At 40.1% G+C, this 19,716-nt stretch overlaps 1 protein-coding gene across 8 annotated transcripts in view; it reads right to left on the reverse strand.

Moving 5' to 3' along the window:
• The window catches only part of ankrd6b (ankyrin repeat domain 6b), a 53,858-nt gene that overhangs the window by 7,015 nt on the left and 27,127 nt on the right, over nucleotides 1-19,716 (reverse strand). For 3 of the 8 annotated variants that reach the window (XM_067572659.1, XM_067572656.1, XM_067572657.1), the window contains exons 3-13: nucleotides 14,829-14,927; nucleotides 12,252-12,350; nucleotides 10,824-10,922; nucleotides 10,256-10,354; nucleotides 6,958-7,056; nucleotides 6,420-6,518; nucleotides 5,056-5,133; nucleotides 3,361-3,465; nucleotides 2,558-2,671; nucleotides 2,213-2,383; nucleotides 25-177 (exon numbers count right to left, since the gene is read on the reverse strand). In XM_067572659.1, coding sequence (XP_067428760.1) covers nucleotides 25-177; nucleotides 2,213-2,383; nucleotides 2,558-2,671; nucleotides 3,361-3,465; nucleotides 5,056-5,133; nucleotides 6,420-6,518; nucleotides 6,958-7,056; nucleotides 10,256-10,354; nucleotides 10,824-10,922; nucleotides 12,252-12,350; nucleotides 14,829-14,927 — 1,215 coding nt within the window. Of the gene's footprint in view, nucleotides 1-24; nucleotides 178-2,212; nucleotides 2,384-2,557; nucleotides 2,672-3,360; nucleotides 3,466-5,055; nucleotides 5,134-6,419; nucleotides 6,519-6,957; nucleotides 7,057-10,255; nucleotides 10,355-10,823; nucleotides 10,923-12,251; nucleotides 12,351-14,375; nucleotides 14,794-14,828; nucleotides 14,928-19,716 lie in introns of those variants that run through there. The other 5 variants (XM_067572655.1, XM_067572654.1, XM_067572652.1 and 2 more) reach the window with 4 other exon arrangements.

The raw sequence follows: 19,716 nt of genomic DNA on the forward strand, positions 1-19,716 counted from the left end.
TGCTGTGGAGCAGAGGAACAGTACCTGGTGCTTGTTCTTGCGGTCCAGCTGGCCCATCTTGCTGTTCATTAGGTCCTGCACAGTGTGGATCTCGGTCTTCATCTCTTCCTTAGTGGCCTCCAGCTGGTTCTCCAGTTTACTGATGAGAGGCTCACAGCGGCAGCCGTTCAGAGGAGCCTGCAACACACAGCAGTCATCAACAACACTGCACATACAGCTAGTGTGTCCAACAAAGACAGACTGAAACTCCAGGAACAAGGTAATCCAAGTGTTTCGTCCGTCATACAGGTCTTTTATGCTAAATTGTAAGTTGTGAAAAAGCAGCATTGTTAAAAGGTGTTTTATTGGGCACACAGAGGGCCTTCTTTAACTATCACAATTTCAGCAATAGTTCAGCCAGTGAAAACACTTGTCACAATGTTTATCGCATCAAGTGAAAAGATGCTTTTTTTTTTAACTAATATTTCATCACTTGTGTGCTTTTTGATCCATGATGAGCAAAATATTGTGAATACGTAGTAAGGCTAGTGTTTTTCTGCTGCCCAAGCAGAGAAGAAAAGTACAGTATGTGCCTGAAGAAAATGATCTGATCTGGTCTATGTGAAAGAAATGTTTCATTCACAATTCACTGAGCTAACTAACAGTGTGTGGACTGTTTTTTAATAAAAACATATTTACACAGTACCAATCAAATGTTTGGACACACCTACTCATTCAAGGGTTTTCCTTTTGTTTTCTACGTTGTAGAACAATTTTTTTCTATTTTAGATGACTCAGAGTATCCACTGTTTGACTGTTGGCAATATCTTAACCAGCTTCATGAGGTGGTCACCTGGAATGGTTTTTCAATGAACAGGAGTGCCTTGTCAAGAGTTAATTGGTGGAATTTCTTGCCTTCTTAATGTGTTTGAGACCATCATGTGCCGAGGTCACGTTGGTATACAGCAAACAGCCTAATTCCACTACAGTGGTAATCCATATTATGGTATGAACCTCTCAACTAAGTAAAGAGAAACGACCGTCCATCATTACTTTAAGACATGACGGTCAGTCAGTCCAGAAAATTTCAAGAACTTTGAAAGTTCCATCAACCATCAACACTGTGATGAAACTGGCTCTCATTAGGACTGCCCCAGGAAAAGAAGACCAGGAGTTCCCTCTGCTGCAGAGAAGCTCATTAGTTACCAGCTTCATAAATCTCCAATTAACAGCACTTCAGATTAGAGCCCACATCAATGCTCCCTAGAGTTCCAGTAGCAGACACATCTCAACATCAACTGTTCGGAGGAGACTGTGTGAATCAGGCTGTCATGGTTAATTGCTGCAAAGAAACCACCACTGAGGGAGACCAATAAGAAGAGAATTGCTTGGACCAAGAAACACAAGGAATGGACATTAGACCAGTGGAATCTGTACTTTGGTCTGATGACTCCAAATTTAAGATTTTTGGTTCTAACCATTGTGTCTTTGTGAGATGCAGGGGAGGTGAACGGATGGTATCTGCATGTATGGTTCCCAACATGAAGCATGGAGGAGGAGGTGTGATGGTGTGGGGGGGCCTTGCTGGTGACACTGTTGGCGATTTATTCAGAATTCAAGGCACACTTAACCAGCATGGCTACCACAACATTCTGCAGTGACATGCCATCCCATCTGGTTTGTGCTTAGTAGGACCATCATTTGTTTTTGAATAGGACAATGACCCAAAACACAGCTCCAGGATATGTAAGAGCTATTTAACCAAGAAGGAGAGTAATAGAGTGCTGCATCAGATGATCTGGCCTCTACAATCACCCAACCTAAACCCAACTGAAATGGTTTGGGATAAGTTGGACTGTAGCGTGAAGGAAAAGCAGCCAACAAGTGCTCAGCACATGTGGGAACTCCTCCTGTTGGAAAAGCATTCCAGGTGACGACCTCATGAAGCTGGTTAAGATATTGCCAAGAGTGTGCAAAGCTGTCATCAAGGCAAACAGTGTCTACTTTGAAGAATCTCAAACATTAAAGATATTTTGGTTTCTTTACTTCATGATTCTATATGTGTTATTTTATAGTTTCAGTGTTTTCAAAAAGAACACAAAAAATTAAGTGAATGAGTACGTGTGTCCAAACTTCTGACTGGTACTGTATATATCAAAGAACACATAACTGAGAGACGGCATGAATTTACTCTGACTAGCCAGGTGAGTGTTGAGGCAGTGAGTGCTCTGACCTGCATGATTTTGCCATCCTTTCCTCGGTACAGCGTGTAGAGCTGATAGGCCTTATAGTTGTGTGGAGGGATGGATGCATGAGGCGAGATTCCTCGCAGTTTGCCTTTCCTCCTGTGAAAGGCTTCACTGTTCCTGGTCTCTCTGCGGCGGAGGGGGTCTGACAATGATGGCTGCAACATCAACAACACCTGAGGTTAGTAATTATTCTACCTCTTCCCTCTGACAGTGACAGAGGGAGAGGAGAGTGCTGCTCATTGCCTTTCCTCGTCCGCATCTTTTGACAGGCAACCTCCAGTCACAAAACAGTTTTAACCCTTCAAAAGTGAGGTGATTCAGGGACCTACCTTTTCTTTCTGCTTCCTGTTCTTTCCCTTCCTGGTGTTTGACTCGGTCACCTCAGCGTGTTTGCAGGCGGCTCGGTCACTGCTCTGTGTGTCATCTGCAGCAGATGCACTGTCCTGCAGGAAGCACAGAGGAAGAGGGAGGGGTTTGATAAATACCTTTCCAGGACATTTGAAATATGTAAGCATCCACAACATTGAGAAATAGACACAGAAAAAATGTTGAAAGTATCTACTTCAGACAAAAATATACAGCACTGATACCCAGCTATTTGATGTGTTTGATGGAATGGTGGAGCCATAATAAACATGGTCTTGGGTTTGCATATTTCACTCAGTGTAAACATTGTAGAGCTTCAATAAAGAGCTGATAGTGAACTGGTACAGAATATTTATAACACTGTCAAACCATGTGGAATAAGATGATTTTAAAAAACCTTAAAGCTTCTTAAGTGGAAATACAGTACAAGGAGAAAACTGTTACAGGATAAGGCTGCAGTGAGTCGATGCATTACTCTCCTGGACACTGCACTTTTATAACACTTCATCAAACAGGAGGAAATAGTGCATTTGTTGTTTTCAGTGGCTCTAGTGAGTATTTCTGGCAGCGGGATTGAGTCACAATAAACTACAGTGTGTGTTTATGGTGATGAAGGAACATATCACCCAGTGCAACAGTGTGACTCATTGATGTGTTTTTAATAGTTTGTGGACAACAATGGAGCTCTATGGCACAGAGGAAGAAGATATATCAGACTTTGATACACACACAATACTTGTTACAGCAGCTCTGAAACGTCCTTTACCTTACAGGGCAGCATCTCATCTCTGGGCACAGACTGAGCTCTGCCCTCTGCCTTTAGCTTGTCTCTCCTCTTCCTCAAGCTCCTGCCACGCACAAAGCTCTGCACCTGAACACACACAGGAGACAAAATGATCATTATAAAATGGACATACTGTAGATAATAAATTCTTTCCTTCTCAGCTTTTCTGTGAAGGAAACTTGCTGCAAATAATCTGACAGAGGAAGACTCTGACATCTCCTCAACTGTCTGAGGACACTGTCTCACTCTGTAGGAGATACCTGACTACTACACAGCCCAGAGAAGTGTGTGTGCTCTAATGTAACAAGTGATGTGTTGAGGAGAATGAGGTGGTCAAAACACTTTTCTCATTTATGTGTTAAGACTGGTAAATGGTAAGTGCAATAAAGCATTAAATGCATTTAGTCATTTTCTCAAATTGAAGGGAAATAAAAGACATGTGACGTCATTCATAACCGCTGCATACGCACAAAAAGGTTAGGCTGAAATAAGGCTGACGCACACGTTCTGACAGAAGAATGAGCACACCTGTATGGAAACTCTGACCCATGCGTATAAAGATTTTGGAGACTGTAAATTGGTGATGCAGATGGTGAGGTGGTGAATTAAAGCCAGATTGTATAATGATTCCTCTCACACATTTCATTTCACTTCATATCATAAACATTCAAACCAGCAGTGTTACATGTGTTTGTGCTTGTAGTCATCCAGAACTATTCCATAAGCACCTTTCAATTTTAAAAGATACAAGACAACTAAAATCTTCACCAGTTACATCTGGAATTTATGACTTTTATCTATTGTTGAAATAAAAATGTGATCCGCTGTGTCACCATCACCTTCCCAACCCTGTGAACAGAGAGGAGAGGGCCGGGCTGTATGATACTGACATGTACTGACACTCGGTCATGGTCAGTTGTGGAGCTGCTGAAATGCCAGGATGATACCAGGATGTGGCAGGTGGCAGGATTCTGGAAAGTCTGGCTTTCCTTTCCCCAATATTAACCCTGAATATACCGATTCCTTTTTACCTCAGCCACATTAACTAACTAATGACATTATAATCCAAGAAATTCAAGATTACATCAAATATCTTTAAAGAATTGGAGAACAAAGTGGTAGATTTTTGATAAAAATCTTCTAATACTGTGCATATATCACCAGTATGATTTTAATTAGTTTTCATATCATTTTTGTGTCGCTGTGGCTGCCACACACACACACACACACACACACACACACACACACACACACACACACACACACACACACACACACACACACACACACCGCTTTCTCCAGGCACGTCTTCACCATCTGCAGTGATATATGGACTGTGTAAATTGATTTTGGAGTTAAATATAATGCTTATTGGTTGTTTTAGATATTAAGTGTGTGGTCTCATCAGTCATGTACAGAACCAGTCAACAGTTTGAACACAACTTCTTATTCCCTTGAATGAGTACGTGTCCAAGTGCTTGACTGGCAGTGTACATGTCTATAGATGCTTAACAAATACCAAGCAGTCAGCTTCAGTGTCCCAACAGTCCATACCCTGACAGTGTACAGCAATGCACTTCTTCTTCTAACAGAGTATGAGCATAAAGATGTATCTCTAAGTATGAGTTTTGTTTACAGCTGGCCTGTACTGGACAGACTGGCAGTTACTGGTTTTACCTGTGGAGCTTTGGTCAGGAGAAGAGCCACGTCTGGGTTGTTGTGTTCTCTGGCCTGGTCCAAAGCTGTCTGACCTGCCTGCACAGACACACAGACAGACGACACATGATTTAGAGGACAGAGTAAAGAGAAAAGTGTAAATGTCTAAATAGCCACTGGGCCTTTGAACTCAATGGAATGCCTTTATTTGGAACAGACAAGCCTTTTATTTCTAATTCCAGTTAATGCAATCTCAACACTTATACTTACTTACGTACATGTTTAGTTGTTGACTTGATTAATTCAGTATCAAATACATTTACAAAGCTCTAATTCCATCAGTACAACAACAGAGTCACATTATACTCACCGCTAAGCTGCTCTCACTTTGTCCTTTTAACATTTTTTTTTATTAAATACCTTAAATTAAGTGGCCAGGTCTTTATTTACCTCAGTGGCAGAGAGAAACAATCTTTATTTGGGACAGGTTTATATTAGAAACAGGCATTTATTTCTAAGTTGACCTGATCTCCAGTTAATGCTAGCTCAACACTTCCTCCATGCTGACTTTTTGTCTGGATTAATTCAGTGTAATGTTCATTTCCACGGCACTAATTCCATCACTTCCATACTGCCTCTTCCCCCCAAATGATGTTAAAGGACACAATTTTTCTGTCTTAAAACAACAGTCAGGGGCCCAAATAAACTTTGAAACAGGGTTTTCTTGCCATGAGCATTCCTCCTGTTCACACTGACCATTAAAGAGATCCTTTCATAATGCACTTACAGTGGAGGTGATGGAGGACAGAATCCACAGTCCTCCTTCTGTGCAAAAATGTTTTTAAAAGTTAATCTGAAGCTAATATGAAGCTTCAGCATCCAAATAAGTCAAATCAAGTAGATATCTTTCAACATTACTGTCTTTTTAGTGCCAAAGTCCCTCTTTTTGTTGCTAAAAGTGTAAAATTTAGCGTTGAATTTACTTGATAATGGCTTAACAGCAATGGAAAAAAATAGGTATGTTGTTGTACAACCCTTCAGTGTTTTTATGAATCATCTGCCTTTATTTGTTCACTTGTTCTATTATTTTATCAAATCTTTTTGACACTGCAACAGACAAATATTCTCTGTATGTAATGTCTGTATTCCTGACATTACAATACAGGATTCTGGAGTACAAACAGCAACCGATTTCTGCCGCATGGAATCACCAATGTGTAATGTTGGCTAGTGCAGCTTTAAATAGACGACAGGAAGCGGGGACAGCATACTTAAAAGGAGGTTGGTAACAACAGTAATGTGTGCTGAAGATGAAGAAAAGGCAAAGTGAGTGCACAAACACTTCTTCTGCATTAATGATGTAGAAAGAGGCTGCAGGCGCTCACATTGTTGCAGATGCGGCTGTCAGCTCCTGCCTCCAGCAGTAGACGTACTGTCTTCTTGTGATTCAGAGCAGCTGCCACGTGTAGCGGTGTGTCCCCAGCCTACACACACACACACACACACACACACAAGGAACAAGAGGTGGTGGTGTGAGAGTGTACCATTTATATCTTTAAGACATCTGCTGCTTGTATGAACATTTAAGTCCTACGCATTAAACAGATGATCTCATGCAGAGTGACGCACAATGCAAAATCAAATCAACTATCCCTGCTTTCACTGAATATGGATCTCACATTAACAGCTGGGATTATGGAGGAATTGTGCATCTATTTCAGCAGAAAACTGAACTTTTTCTTTTGAATTCAAAAATGTGCCAGCCACTTTTTCAAGACAGATTTTTTTAAACATTAGCTAAAAGTTCCAATCAATAGTAGTCACATTCCATAGTGGCTACTACTGTATATAATAACCACAGACAAGATGGTTAGTATTCAGCTGGTGTTGAGAGGTCATTCTTCTGTTCAGGTGGTAACTCACCAGGTTCTTCTCTGACACGGAGCAAAAGGCTCCCAGCAGGATGCGGATCATAGCCACATGGTTGTAACGGGCCGCTACATGCAGACATGTATCCCCTGCCTGGAAAAATATAACATTTAAAATATGTCTCAGCACAAAGAGAAAATACATTATAGTGCTTTTTGAATGACATGCGATGATGTAAATCATTATTAGATTCTGTATATTATACAAATTAATTTACATGACAACCATAAACATAATGGATCATCCCTTTTTGCAATCAAATATCATCTTAAAGTTTATTGTTAATATTTTTTTTCCTGAAAGGAAAAAAAAGAGATCCTTGAAGTAAAATCACTAGTGCTCCTTTTACTCTCCAAGCCTCTAAGTGTGTGAGCTGATGAAAATGTTTGACTGACAGCTGAGCCAGCAGGGGCACCAAATAAACCTGCTCTGCTAACTGGAGCTTCAAATGATTGTGCTGTCAGCAGTGTTTTCATGTTTAAAGCTTTATGCTTTTCCTTATTTTCACTCATACAGTGTGTAATGTTACAATGTCAGATGTTCATAGTAAATGTGGTCAAAGGGCCAGTAGAAGATAAGATATAAGATAAATAAGGAGTTTTTTTGAACTGTAAATCATGCAAAGCTACTCTTATGGAGTCCCAGAATAAAAACATGGAGCTGGAAATAAGCAGAATGGATTCCCTGTTAAGAACCCAACCATCCATCATCTTAACTGACCAGTGTTGACATTTGAAGTTTTTAAGTTGGTCAATGTGCTTCCGAGCCTGTAAACTGACAGCAGCAGTGCACCTTTTATCCAGTGGATGTTTTGCTTGCTCAACAAGCCAAGATGCAACACAAGATATGCGCTTGTTTGTAATAGAAAGAATAAATATGTAAGAAAGCTAATGTTCTCCATGATTGAAAACAAGAAAACATGATAAAATATAGATTTTTTTTCTCAAAGGAGAACACAAGATAAGATGAATTCACCTTCAGCACTTCAGCACATTGACATCACATGACTGCTGATGGTCAGACAGCTGATTCATAGACTGATTGCTGGTCTGTTATAACCTGACAGCAGAAGTGTAAAGTAACACTTAAGAAAAAAAGTTCAACATTTACAGCAGCGGTTCTTAAGAATTATAATTTGACTCCACTGAATTTCAGAGATAAACACACACTTTAATATACATTAGCTGACAGGCTTTTACATTCAAACATATGATAAATTCATACGTTTTTAGTTTTAATTACCCAACAGTATTGAAACATATAGACCTACAACCTACTTTTAAAATATTCCTCATACTCCTGAAAAGATTTCTCCATGAACTGTTCAAAGCAAATCAGTTGATGACAGTGCTGCTCCTGATTTTAACAGCTTTTCTCTGTTTCATGTCATTTTAAACTGGGTTTTTTTGGACTGTTGGTCCGAGAAAATAAATCAATAAATGAATAAATACATACATACATGCATCACTTTGGGTTGTTTTGGGTTGTTAACAAATAAAAAATTCATTTACAAATCTAAAAAAATAACCCAGATTAATCAATACAAGAAATGCTTTTTTGGCCTGAATCCTTATTAATGAACAAATCAATAATTTAAACACTAAAATTGAGCCAAATGTATTTCTATTATGTTATGTTATTGAATTTGAGACTTAATGAAAGTGTGTGTGAGCACCTGCCACAAACATCACACTGTATTAAAATATTGAAGGCCGAGTGTCATCACATAAGTGCATCTGAGGACGGCTGCTTGTGATCCACCACTGACAACCTCCTCCTGGATTGATTTTGTGCTGAGTAACAACAGCTTCCCTGTGAGGCTGCATTTTATGTTTGAAGTGCAAATGTACCATGCAGCGTTTCATAATTAAGAGACTTGTGTGCCATGTAAACAGTAACAGCAACGCACTGCCAAGAGCAGAGCGTCATCCTGGGTTTCAAAGCCGCTGGATAATAGAAAGCAGGTGGATATGAACAGATACATAAGTTTGTTCTCAAAAAGAATTTTACATGAAGAGACTGAAAACTTGGAAAAAAAACAGAAGAAGAAAAGATCATGACAGTAACAGATGATGTATACAAACAAGGATGTAAATGAAGGAAACAGACACTGGTCTACTTCATGTTACATATTTACCTGATAACATGGTCATGTGATATTACCTGACTTTACAAGCTGTTGAGGATTGCCTTAATGCTACATTAAACATTCTACCAGTAAACAATGGATTGTGGGAGGCCTGTGCCAGTTTTGTCCTCCAAATTCAGAAATAAGGAGGCTGTGTTTCTTGGCCGCATTTAAAAGAGGCTTAGAAATGAGACTGTTGCTGTTGGCTTGTTTGAAATGTAGGATTCAGCTTGTGGACTGGGAAGCAGCTACAGTGTGACAGCAGGGTAAACACAGCTGCACATGTAATTACTGACACCTTTGATTTACGTGTGCCACATACCAAGTACTGACAATAGAGTTGGGAAATGTGAGGAACTTTTCTGGTTCTTATCTGGTTCTTCAATAAGAAGTTGAAGGTAGAAGCCTGCAGACACTACTCCCAAGGTGCATTTTAGCGAGAAACATCCAATCACGGAGCTTAAAATGTTACGTACACTGCTAAATATTATAGTTTTGACACAACTAATAATACGATCTGCAGATTAAATCAGTTTCCTTTCAGATTAATTTTGAATTTATCAGGCATCATTAGTTTACCTTAATCTAAGTCACATCATTAGGGCCTGAGCCCCAAAGGGGCTTGTTTCTTTCTTCTTCTTCTTTCTTTATTATTACGCCACTTCAACCCTAAATTTGACCCCCTAAACATGTTCAAAAACTCACCAAATTTGGCACGCACATCAGGTCTGGTGAAAAATTTGGTAAAATGTAAAAGTTATCCCCCGAAATGCCAAAATGTGCTCTATAGCGCCACCTACATATCTAATATGGCCGCTATGGCCCGTAGGAATGTCGTAGAGAGATCGAACCAAAACTCAATTATTCGTCTCATCAAGACCTACAAATCATACACTGACACCCCTGACCTAAATCCAACAGGAAGTCCACAATATGCCCATCAAACAACTTTGCGCTGTGTGTCAGAAATATGTTTTTTTCTGTTGTCCTATCCTGTCCTATCATCTTGCGATCGCTTATATTAATCCAACGACCTCCAGGTTAGAAACTACTGTGTTATAGGACCAAGAAGAGAGAGATGCCTCATGTGTCTATGTCTGAAAAAGTGCATCCATCTCATTATCTCTGGCATGTGAGTCCACCGCAGCCTTGCTGGAGACTTACATGGTTCTTGCTGTCGGGCCTGGAGCCTCCCAGTAGAAGAACCTTGGAGCTCTGAGCGTGACCGTTCTGACATGCAAGGTGGAGAGCTGTGTTTCCTGCCTGGAGGAGGAGGGGAAGAGAGAGTGTCACTGTTTATTTATGTTTACTAATGTCATTTGCACTACGTGTGTATTTTTATTATCTCATTCAGTTTTACTGTATTTACATTCCAACATTGATGTCAACACCCGTCATGTCAGTCATGCTACTGCTGCTATTCTGTGCGTGTGTGTCTACAGAGGTTTTTAGGAGATATGGGATGCATAAAAACATTTGATTCTGAATAAAACCCTGGAGCTAAAGATTATTATGTTTAACAGTGTGCTCCAAACTTTATATTTTTATTGTTTCAAATGGACATCAGCATCGTCGTAGAATTTTCTCCAATCAAGACATACTGTCTCAGTACATGTATTAACTAAATACTAACATATCATTAGTATAATAACATACTAAATAATATAATATACACAGTATATTGTCCTATGTGTATTCCTGTGATTTGTTTTTTCTTTCAGTTGAGAATCACCTTGTTTTTAGCGTGAACGTTGGCTCCAGCCTTCACCAGCAGTTTGACAGACTGACTGAAGCCGTGCCAGGACACCTCATGGAGAGCCGTGTTGCCATCCTGGCACAACAGAAAACCACACAGAAAGATACATTAACAACAGACAGACTGATCCACTGGACTTAAAATGATGAAGAACCTCCTCCTTCATAACTTAAGTCTAGCGACTTAATGTAAAGTCTCAAATAACAGCCCAGTCTCAAATAACAGTGTGCTATAATAGTTATATAATAGTATATCTATATTTCCACAGCACTTATTCAATCATCACAACAACAGAGTCATGTCATACTCACCACTCTGCTGCTCTGAGTTTCTTCTTCTAACAGAACCACTGTTTTCATTCACTATTTAATCCTATTTAGCCATTTCTTTTGATTTCTGTTGAGTCAATGAAACTCAACCCCCAGACGTTTCATATTAAAAGCTCTCCAGGAAAAACAGGAATGATGCCCTTTCATAATCAACAATAAATTGGAGCAGATATTAGACCTCTGTTTCAAATAAAGGTTCATCCTACAGTAAAAAATAAAAATATTTGAGAAGTGACAGTACATTGATAGTGGGTTCTACTTGAAATTTGGATTAAACGTGACAGTGAGTTTGGATGTTTTACATGTTCACTATGACTGTCAAAAGGTACAAAATATGGACTTCCTTGTCATGAACTCTCAATGAATACTCAATTCAATTCACTCTTTTTAAAGATATGAAGACTTCAGTCATTGTTTAATGTGCTACATGGAACGTGACCTTGGCCATGTTTCAGCTGCAGAATACTCAGGACAACAAATAGTTGAACAAAAAAGAAACCCTGACAGTAAATGAAAGCTGTTGCCATACTGTATAGGCATTAACAACCACATTTTTCCATACTGACATGCGTGCAAACTGCAAGGTCTATTTATTCTCCAGATTTTCTCCAGTGTATGTAAGAGCACTGTTGTGAGATTATTCAAAAGTGGTTGACTGTAAAGCAACGGGACTCTGACAAAACAGCTTTGTTAAATCTGTGATGGTATTACTGGCTGGAATATTTTTGTACACCATGAGTTAACAACTACAAATACACATTCAATGTACTATATATTTGAGCGTTAATGGAATCTGACATAAAGCACAATTAAAACAGGGTAAAATGTTTATAATCCATAAACTTTAGGTCCGGCTAAGTTTGTGAACAAGTCATTTGCTATTTCTCTGTGACGCTAAACACTACTTTTCATGGTGGAATGAGGCTAAGCAGATTACAGGCACACTGGTTTCTCTCTGATTATCAGATGCTTTAATGCAGTCATTATTGTGGCTTTGAAACTCCCCCGTTGCTTTGACTGATTGTAATTAAGGTGACGTTAGCCTCCATGTATGTTTCTGTTTTTTGATCTGCACCTTGTCCTGCCTGTCCAGTGCACACCCTTCCTGGATGAGAGCGCTGATAACGTCACTGTTTCCCACGACTGCAGCCCGGTGTAACGCCGTCTGCTCCCCCTGCCAACATAAACACACAAACACTGACAAATTATACGGGACAACAACCACTCAGAAACACGACAACAAAACAAACATCACATGAAAACCAGCATCATTCCAGAAAAAAAACATTTCCATCACAGGAAAATCTTGGAGCCCCAGTCTGGTATTTTATTGTGTTGTTAATTTAAAGTGTTTTTGCTGTGTCGTTTTCATGCCACCAAGGTGCATGAATCTCATTTAAAATCAATTATCTTCTGTTAAAAAAAAGCATTTCAGTTGTTGAAAAGTTGACATGGAGATACAAGATTTTCATTCATCAGAGGTGACACTCCTGAAGGAATAGGAATATGAACTCCTGCTTACTTTGAGTAGAAAAAACACGTAGATGTCTTTTGTATATCACTGCAAGCTAGTTAATGATATGGTCAATGAAATTAGCCTAGCTTAGTTAGCTGAGTTACTGCACATTAATGGGACCAATAGGTTGTTCAAAAGAAATACACGCTTAAACTTCTACAGATGGATAGCTGGTCTACATGTCCTAATCTACGTATTTATGAAGTCTTGACTTACAGTTAAAGGAGTTCAGTATTTTGGGAAATACACTGATTTGCTTGCCTGCTCTTTCTGAGTGAGATGAAGAGATCTATATCAACCTCATGCCTAGCTTGGCTTAGCTTAGCATACAGACTGGAAGCAGAGGGAAACAGCTAGCAGAGAAACAAGGACCGTGTGCATTATCACAGAGTCTTGACATCACAATGAGGTTGCCATGTTTGCTACCATCGTGTCTGGACAGAGACCAAAACCAAAACCTGCACTCACCCACCAAAACTAGCACAGACAGTGCACGGGCGGATGGATAAACTGTCAAGAAATAGTTCCAACACATAACTCCGCCTAAAACCACAAACTTTATTTTTTCGTTTTTATTTTTCTGTTTGGGTAACAGATTGAACAAACAGCATGACATGTTAATTAATGAGCTTTACAGGTGTTGGCAGGTGTATTTTTGACTGTACAGATCCAGGCTAGCAGTTTCCCTGATTCCAGTCTTTAAGCTGGGCCAGCTCTGTACATGACAAACCTGAACCTGACATTGATCTTCTAATCTCACCTTTGGAAAGAAAGCAAAAGATGTATTTCCAAAAATACTGAACTTTTTCTTTAGAGTGATAGTTTTGTTATATTTAGTTTTATTCTTTTTTACTCAGAGTACAAAAAAACTCTTAGATGCCTTTCCTATGTCTCTGCATGCAGTTTAAAGGTATGACCAGTGAAATAGTGGGCCTGCTAAAAAGACATGCAACATTTATGATTTTAATCTAATTTTACAACAACTAAATTATATCATGCACCCTTCAGCATCATTCATCATTGTTAATAAGCTAAAGAGTATGAAATATTCAGCTCTCAGTGCTACACAAGTTTTTCTACCACTGAGCATCAGTGACTCAACACAACAAAGCTTGTTGTTGCACATACTGTACAGTATATTTAAAATAGTATATATAGTAACGAACCATCTCTTTAACTGTTGACGGCTTTGCAAGCTCTTTTTTTAATAAGCACAGCACGTATCCCGTAGCTCAGAGCTGTTATTGACTCAAGCAGTGATGATGATAATATGGTCCCGATGTAGCAGTTAAACCAACCACAGCAGTTCAACTCAAACACTTTACTGTTAGGAGTCCACTGTAGTTTGTATAAGCATATGAAAGCAGAACAGACAGCGTACAGTCCCAGGAAAAAGCTTCAGCTCACATTTATGCTCAGCCATAAATGGAATTCCTGCACACAGAGCAGATTAGTGGTGAGTGACACTTAGCAGGCCAGCTTTGACATGAGAGCTCTATAAGCAATGATTTCCATGAGAGAAAGAGGAGAAACAGGAGGGAGGAGAAGAGGAGAGGGTCGGCCATTCCAAGATAGATAAGAAGTGAGCCGAGCGCAGCAGCGGGAGTGGAGGAGTTGAGTTTCAGGGAAGGAAGGATGGGGGGACAGATTTCCACTGGTTCAGTAGGAGCAGGTTTGGCTAACCTCCTTCACTCTCCCTGATCCTTCAGGCTCTTTCCCAGCCCTCCTCCACTGTCTTCTCCCCTCCTGCTCCTCCTCCTCCTCCTGCCTCAGTCTGCAGCTCCTGCTCCCTCCAGTCGAGGAGGATGGACTGCAGCCTGTTGCGGAGCTCATTGACCACAGAGAGTGAATTTGGCAGTGCCAGAGATCTGGGTTATCGCTATCTGTGGGGAAGGGGGGCCTGCATCCTGAGGGCAAACCCACGAGTGGGCAGTCCAAAGAGTCCCATTCAAGGCCACTAGAGGTCATTAGACTACAGCTGTGTTTGTGTTAAAAAATAATTGAAAGTATACAATGATTCCAATAAAACAGAAGTAGTCCGCTGGTAATTATCAATCAAGGCTGAAGCACAGGCTGGAAGTGGTTGAAAAGTGGAAACGTAGCCGACGCAGGTGACAGACAAATGCATCTACTCACATCGTCTTGGATGTCCAGGTCGCAGCCAGCTTTGAGCAGGATACGCACAACCTCAATGTGGCCTTTGTAGGCAGCCAAGTGCAGGGGGCTTCTGCCATACTGTGGACACAAAACACACAATTCAGGCGAGTGAACAAAAACACCACAGGGCACACAACATAAGCACACAACCTCCCCGCAGAAGCAAACAAAGTCGAGGGAAAACCCACCTCCACTGTCCCACACACAGAATCACTGTGCAGTGAGTCAGATGTTGCTGCAGTGTAAGTAACTGTGGTCATAGCTGCCTGGTGGTACGACTGAACACAATCTGCTGCAGAGTACAATCTATCTTAATAATGAGTCCAGCGAAAACAAACAAAGCCTTAAAACATCCTTAATATACAAAACTTTAATTTTTAAAGCTAATTTTTAAGTTTTCGTTTATGTTAAAAATATTAGAGAATGTAGTAATGACACAACTTCTAGAGCCACTCAGGAAAAATAACAATTACGTCTTTGAAAAATTCTTCCTTTGTGTGACAAATGACTTATTACTGGCTACAGACTCTGGACTCTGCTCTCTCTAAGTGCAGCCTTCAACACCACAGAGCACAAAATTCTTACTGAGAGACTGAGGAAATGGGCAGGAATCACTGGAGTTGTACTGGAATGGTTCTCCTCTTGCCTGGAAAACAAGACATTTTTGTCTCCATCCAAGATTTTAAATCATCAACAGCTAGCATCACCTGTGGACTACCTCAAGGATGTATTCTTGGACCAATTTTATTCTGACTGTACATGTTACCCCTTGGACATATCATTCGGCAACACAACATCTCTTTTCACTGTTATGCTGATGATACACAGTTACGCTGATGATACACCGTTATACCTAACTCTCATTTAAACCACATGAACTGAACAATATAACCATACTGCATTACTGTTTATACAATTTCAAGGACTAGATAGCAGCTAACTTCCTACAATTTAATAGCAATAAAACAGAGGTGTTGATCTTTGATCCAGAACATCATAAATTACAAATACAGTCTTCCCTTGGTTCACTTAGTACCAATGTTAAGTCTGTGTCAAAGAACTTTGGAGTAACTTGCACACCAGTAATATCATCCCTTGTTTTTATCAATTAAAGCTGGAGTGCAGGACTTTTACATGTAAATGAACATCTGTTACATTCAAGCCCTTGACAATCAAGTTCACACAATGCTGATTAAGCCTATCACCGCCAGATACATCTCTGTAATTTTTGACTGTTAATATGTCACTTTATTAAGTTTTAAAAATTTTTCCAGGCAAGAAAGTAACCATTTAGATTTCCAATATGTGGTCAGTTTATCCAAATAGTGCCTATTTGAAAGTTTGGTCTGATTTTTTCGGACCTGCGATGAGCTGCTAGCTGGGTGAGACCAGCTGGTCAGCATTTGTCATAAAGCACATGAGTTTTTCAAACAGTCAGGAGCCCAAAGAACATTGAAATAGGGTTTTCTTGCTGTAATCATTCCTCCTGTTCATACTGACCATAAGAATTTCCCTTCATAATGCACTTACAATGTAAGTGAGGGAGGCCAAAATCCACAGTCCTCTTTCTGTGCAAAAATGTACGTATTTAAAAAAAGTATCTAAAAGTTTATCTGAAACTAATATGAAGCTTCAGCCATCCAAATGAGTCAAATCAAGTAGATATATTTCAACGTTACAGTCTTTTTAGTGGCAAAGTCCCTTTTTTGTTACTATACTTCCACCACAGCTCAACATGGAAACACTGTCCAAGGAAACACAAAGAGGGAATTTGAAGCTAAAAAGACTGTAAATGTGTCAGATATCCACTTGATATGACTAACTCAGACTGATGAAGCCTCATATAAGCTTCACATCAACTTTTAATGCATTTTTGCACTAAATGACTGTGTGGACACACTGTGGATTTTGGCCTCCATCACTTACATTGAGAGCACATTTGAAGGGGATCTTTTGATAGCCAGTATGAACAGGAGGAATGATTACAGTGAGGAAAACCTCTTTCACTGTTTATATAGACACCTGACTGTTGTTTTAAGACACATTTGAAAAACTGTGAACTCGTCCTTTAGGCTCTCTTTTTCATTCTTTAAACAACTATTGAACTATTAAACAATGGCCTGACTATCTGTCACTTTTCATGTGATCACAGAGTGCAACACTGTGAGTGTCGAGAGTTTTTGAAAAAGTGTGCTCCCTGTATTTAAACAGTGTCATGTCTCCCACTCACTATGACAGCCAGCGTTTCTCCTCACCTTTGAGTGTGGCTGTTTGGAACAACACTTTCCAACATGGTTAAACAACACATCCTGCTAAATTGTTCGTTTCTAGGATAACCCAGCCTTTATAGTGGAGTTAGGCCATCTTGCCTGAAACCAAAACCACCTCTGTTGACATAAAAAACAACAGAGGCTCTTCTTCACACAGCAAATGCCATATATATAATGAGTGTGACTACTGTTTAACATCCTGTGGTAATGGAACAAGTGCCAGTCAGAATCCACTGATGCTCTGTAATTTATCATGGAGGCTGAGATGACGTGAGGAATGTCAACTGTGGGAAATTCCTTCTTACAGCAGCCAGGAGATATTAGTTTAGCCATTGGAAGGATCAGGTTAAAAGCTCTGAACACATCCTGTCATCCTGCACATTACATCCAAGATAATGAACTCTGCTTAAGTGCATGAAGAGGAATGGCCGAGCAGGATGTCAGCATGTAGGTAACTGTTCAAACTTCAAACACAAGATCCATGTGATCTTTGTTAATCTGTAATTATACTGTGTAAATACGGTTTAATTACAGATCAAGTGTGTATTCCCACACAACAGCACAAGCCGCATTACATCCCAGGTATTATCTCGGAGTTTGGAGGTTGGTTCTTTGTTTGGGTGCGGCACTGCTCTGCTTGGCATTCATGTGGTCCTCAGATTGAGTTACACTGGGCCTGGCTTGGAGTGAAGCCACCAGCAGAGCTCAGGTAAACAGCCGGCTTCTGGCCAGCAGGAGGCCTCTGTTTGTCTCCAGACTGACTGAGGGTCTGTTTGTGGCTCTATGGGCTGGTTCTACAAGGTTCTTCATGCTCTGTTGGACTGTCTCATGGAAGCTGTCCTAATTCAAGTCTTTGAGATATTACAAAATGTATTCAAAGACCATTGGACCACAAGTCCTCATTCTTCTCACTGTAGTAGAGTCGTCAAGTGGGAGGGACTGCTGGTTGCAGAAGGGTTTTTACTAGGGCTGCCCCCTAGAAGTTGCTGAGTCGATGCATCAGTTGAGAAGCCCGAGTCAACTTGCATTTTTTCAGTCGAATCACTGCCTTTTGTTTTTAGCTATGTCATTATACACAAAGTAATGCAGGGTGACAGCATGACAGGCTGTACACTTTTACAGATTCTTGTCCTCTAATGACCTAAGTACACAACTGTGATGGAAACAGAGGACAGCCCGAGAGACGCTCCGTGCTACGCTTGGATTATATAACTGAACTAATACCAGGATGACCAACAAATGATGAACAAGAGCATTAAAACATGAATCGTGCAGGTATAATTTTGAAACTCATGTTGGCTGTGTGAGGGTAGTGTGGGGCGGCTGCTCTGCAGGTGCGCTTTACTGTACTGCTGTACTGTAACTGTGGTAACTGGGCGGAATTCAACAACTATTGCAACTGCAATAGCTGCAATATATCATTAATGTGTCTTTAGTGGCGAATTTTAAACTCTGTGATTGGATATTTCTTGCCGAAATATTCCGTAGAGCATGTCTACACAGGTAATGTTTCTTACACCCAATCCTGTGCCTGAACACATCCTGTGAAGAAACAGAGCACTATCTACTGCACTGCTGACATGCTACTCCTATGTCGACACAGTGTTAGGAATCATGGCTAACTTGTACAAACTTTTTTTGTCCACAGGCTTGAACACCACCTTCCATTTTTTATCAAAGAACTGGATATTTTCTAACACAATCTTTTGTAGTGATTTAACTGGGAGAGTTTCACCTCCATCCAAGCCTTAGAAGTGCTCAAATTGTGAGTCAGGAATCATTGTCTATGGGAAAAATGAACTGGCCTTTTACTTCCAGAACCAGGAGGATCTGAAATAGCTTCTCCCACTTCACATCTGTATGGAGTCTGTTAATGGACAGTACCAGATTAGCGCCCCTCGTTGGCTAATAGAGACGAACAACTGATATGGCTTTGGAATTGAAAAAAGATTAAGTATAGGTTCACATTTTTTAATTTCATCTAAAAACAATAATTACTGGTTACTGGTCACTGTAATCATTCTTCCAGTCCCTAAGGCCGTATCTGTATTTCTATATATTATAAACAATACATATACTCTTGACAAAAAAAATCTCAAGGTCTACTCAGTCGCCTTTTCTAGACCTTTCAACCCGATCTTACCATCATCATCAGCAGGTAGAGTTTGTTCAGTTGTCATCACGTGACCTAATATGGACATGAGTAAACTGTGAACTGTCTCCAGTTTTGTCTAGTAGAGTGTAAACCTGGAGATGATCAGGTACTGGACTCTAAACCATCATCTCCTCACATTTTCTTCTTCATTAACAACCTCATCTCACCCCCCCACACACACTTAATCCTATTTGCCTTCTTTTATTTTCATCTGTTTTATGTTTTTCTCTCTCAGTCTCAATCCATTCATCATATTAGCCTCCCAAAAACTATCCCTGCATTCCTGTTCCTGAGCAGAGGAATTTTTCATATCAAACTTTGCCCCCTTTATCCTGGATTAAGCGTTCATAATGGCACGCTGCCAAAATACCCAAATACAGCTGGTTGGAACAAAAATCATCAGAGCGAGCGACAGCAGATGTAATATTGTTGTAGCTGTTAC

The sequence above is a fragment of the Thunnus thynnus genome, chromosome 18 (assembly GCF_963924715.1).
Source record: "Thunnus thynnus chromosome 18, fThuThy2.1, whole genome shotgun sequence".
NCBI classification, from domain to species: Eukaryota; Metazoa; Chordata; class Actinopteri; order Scombriformes; family Scombridae; genus Thunnus; species Thunnus thynnus.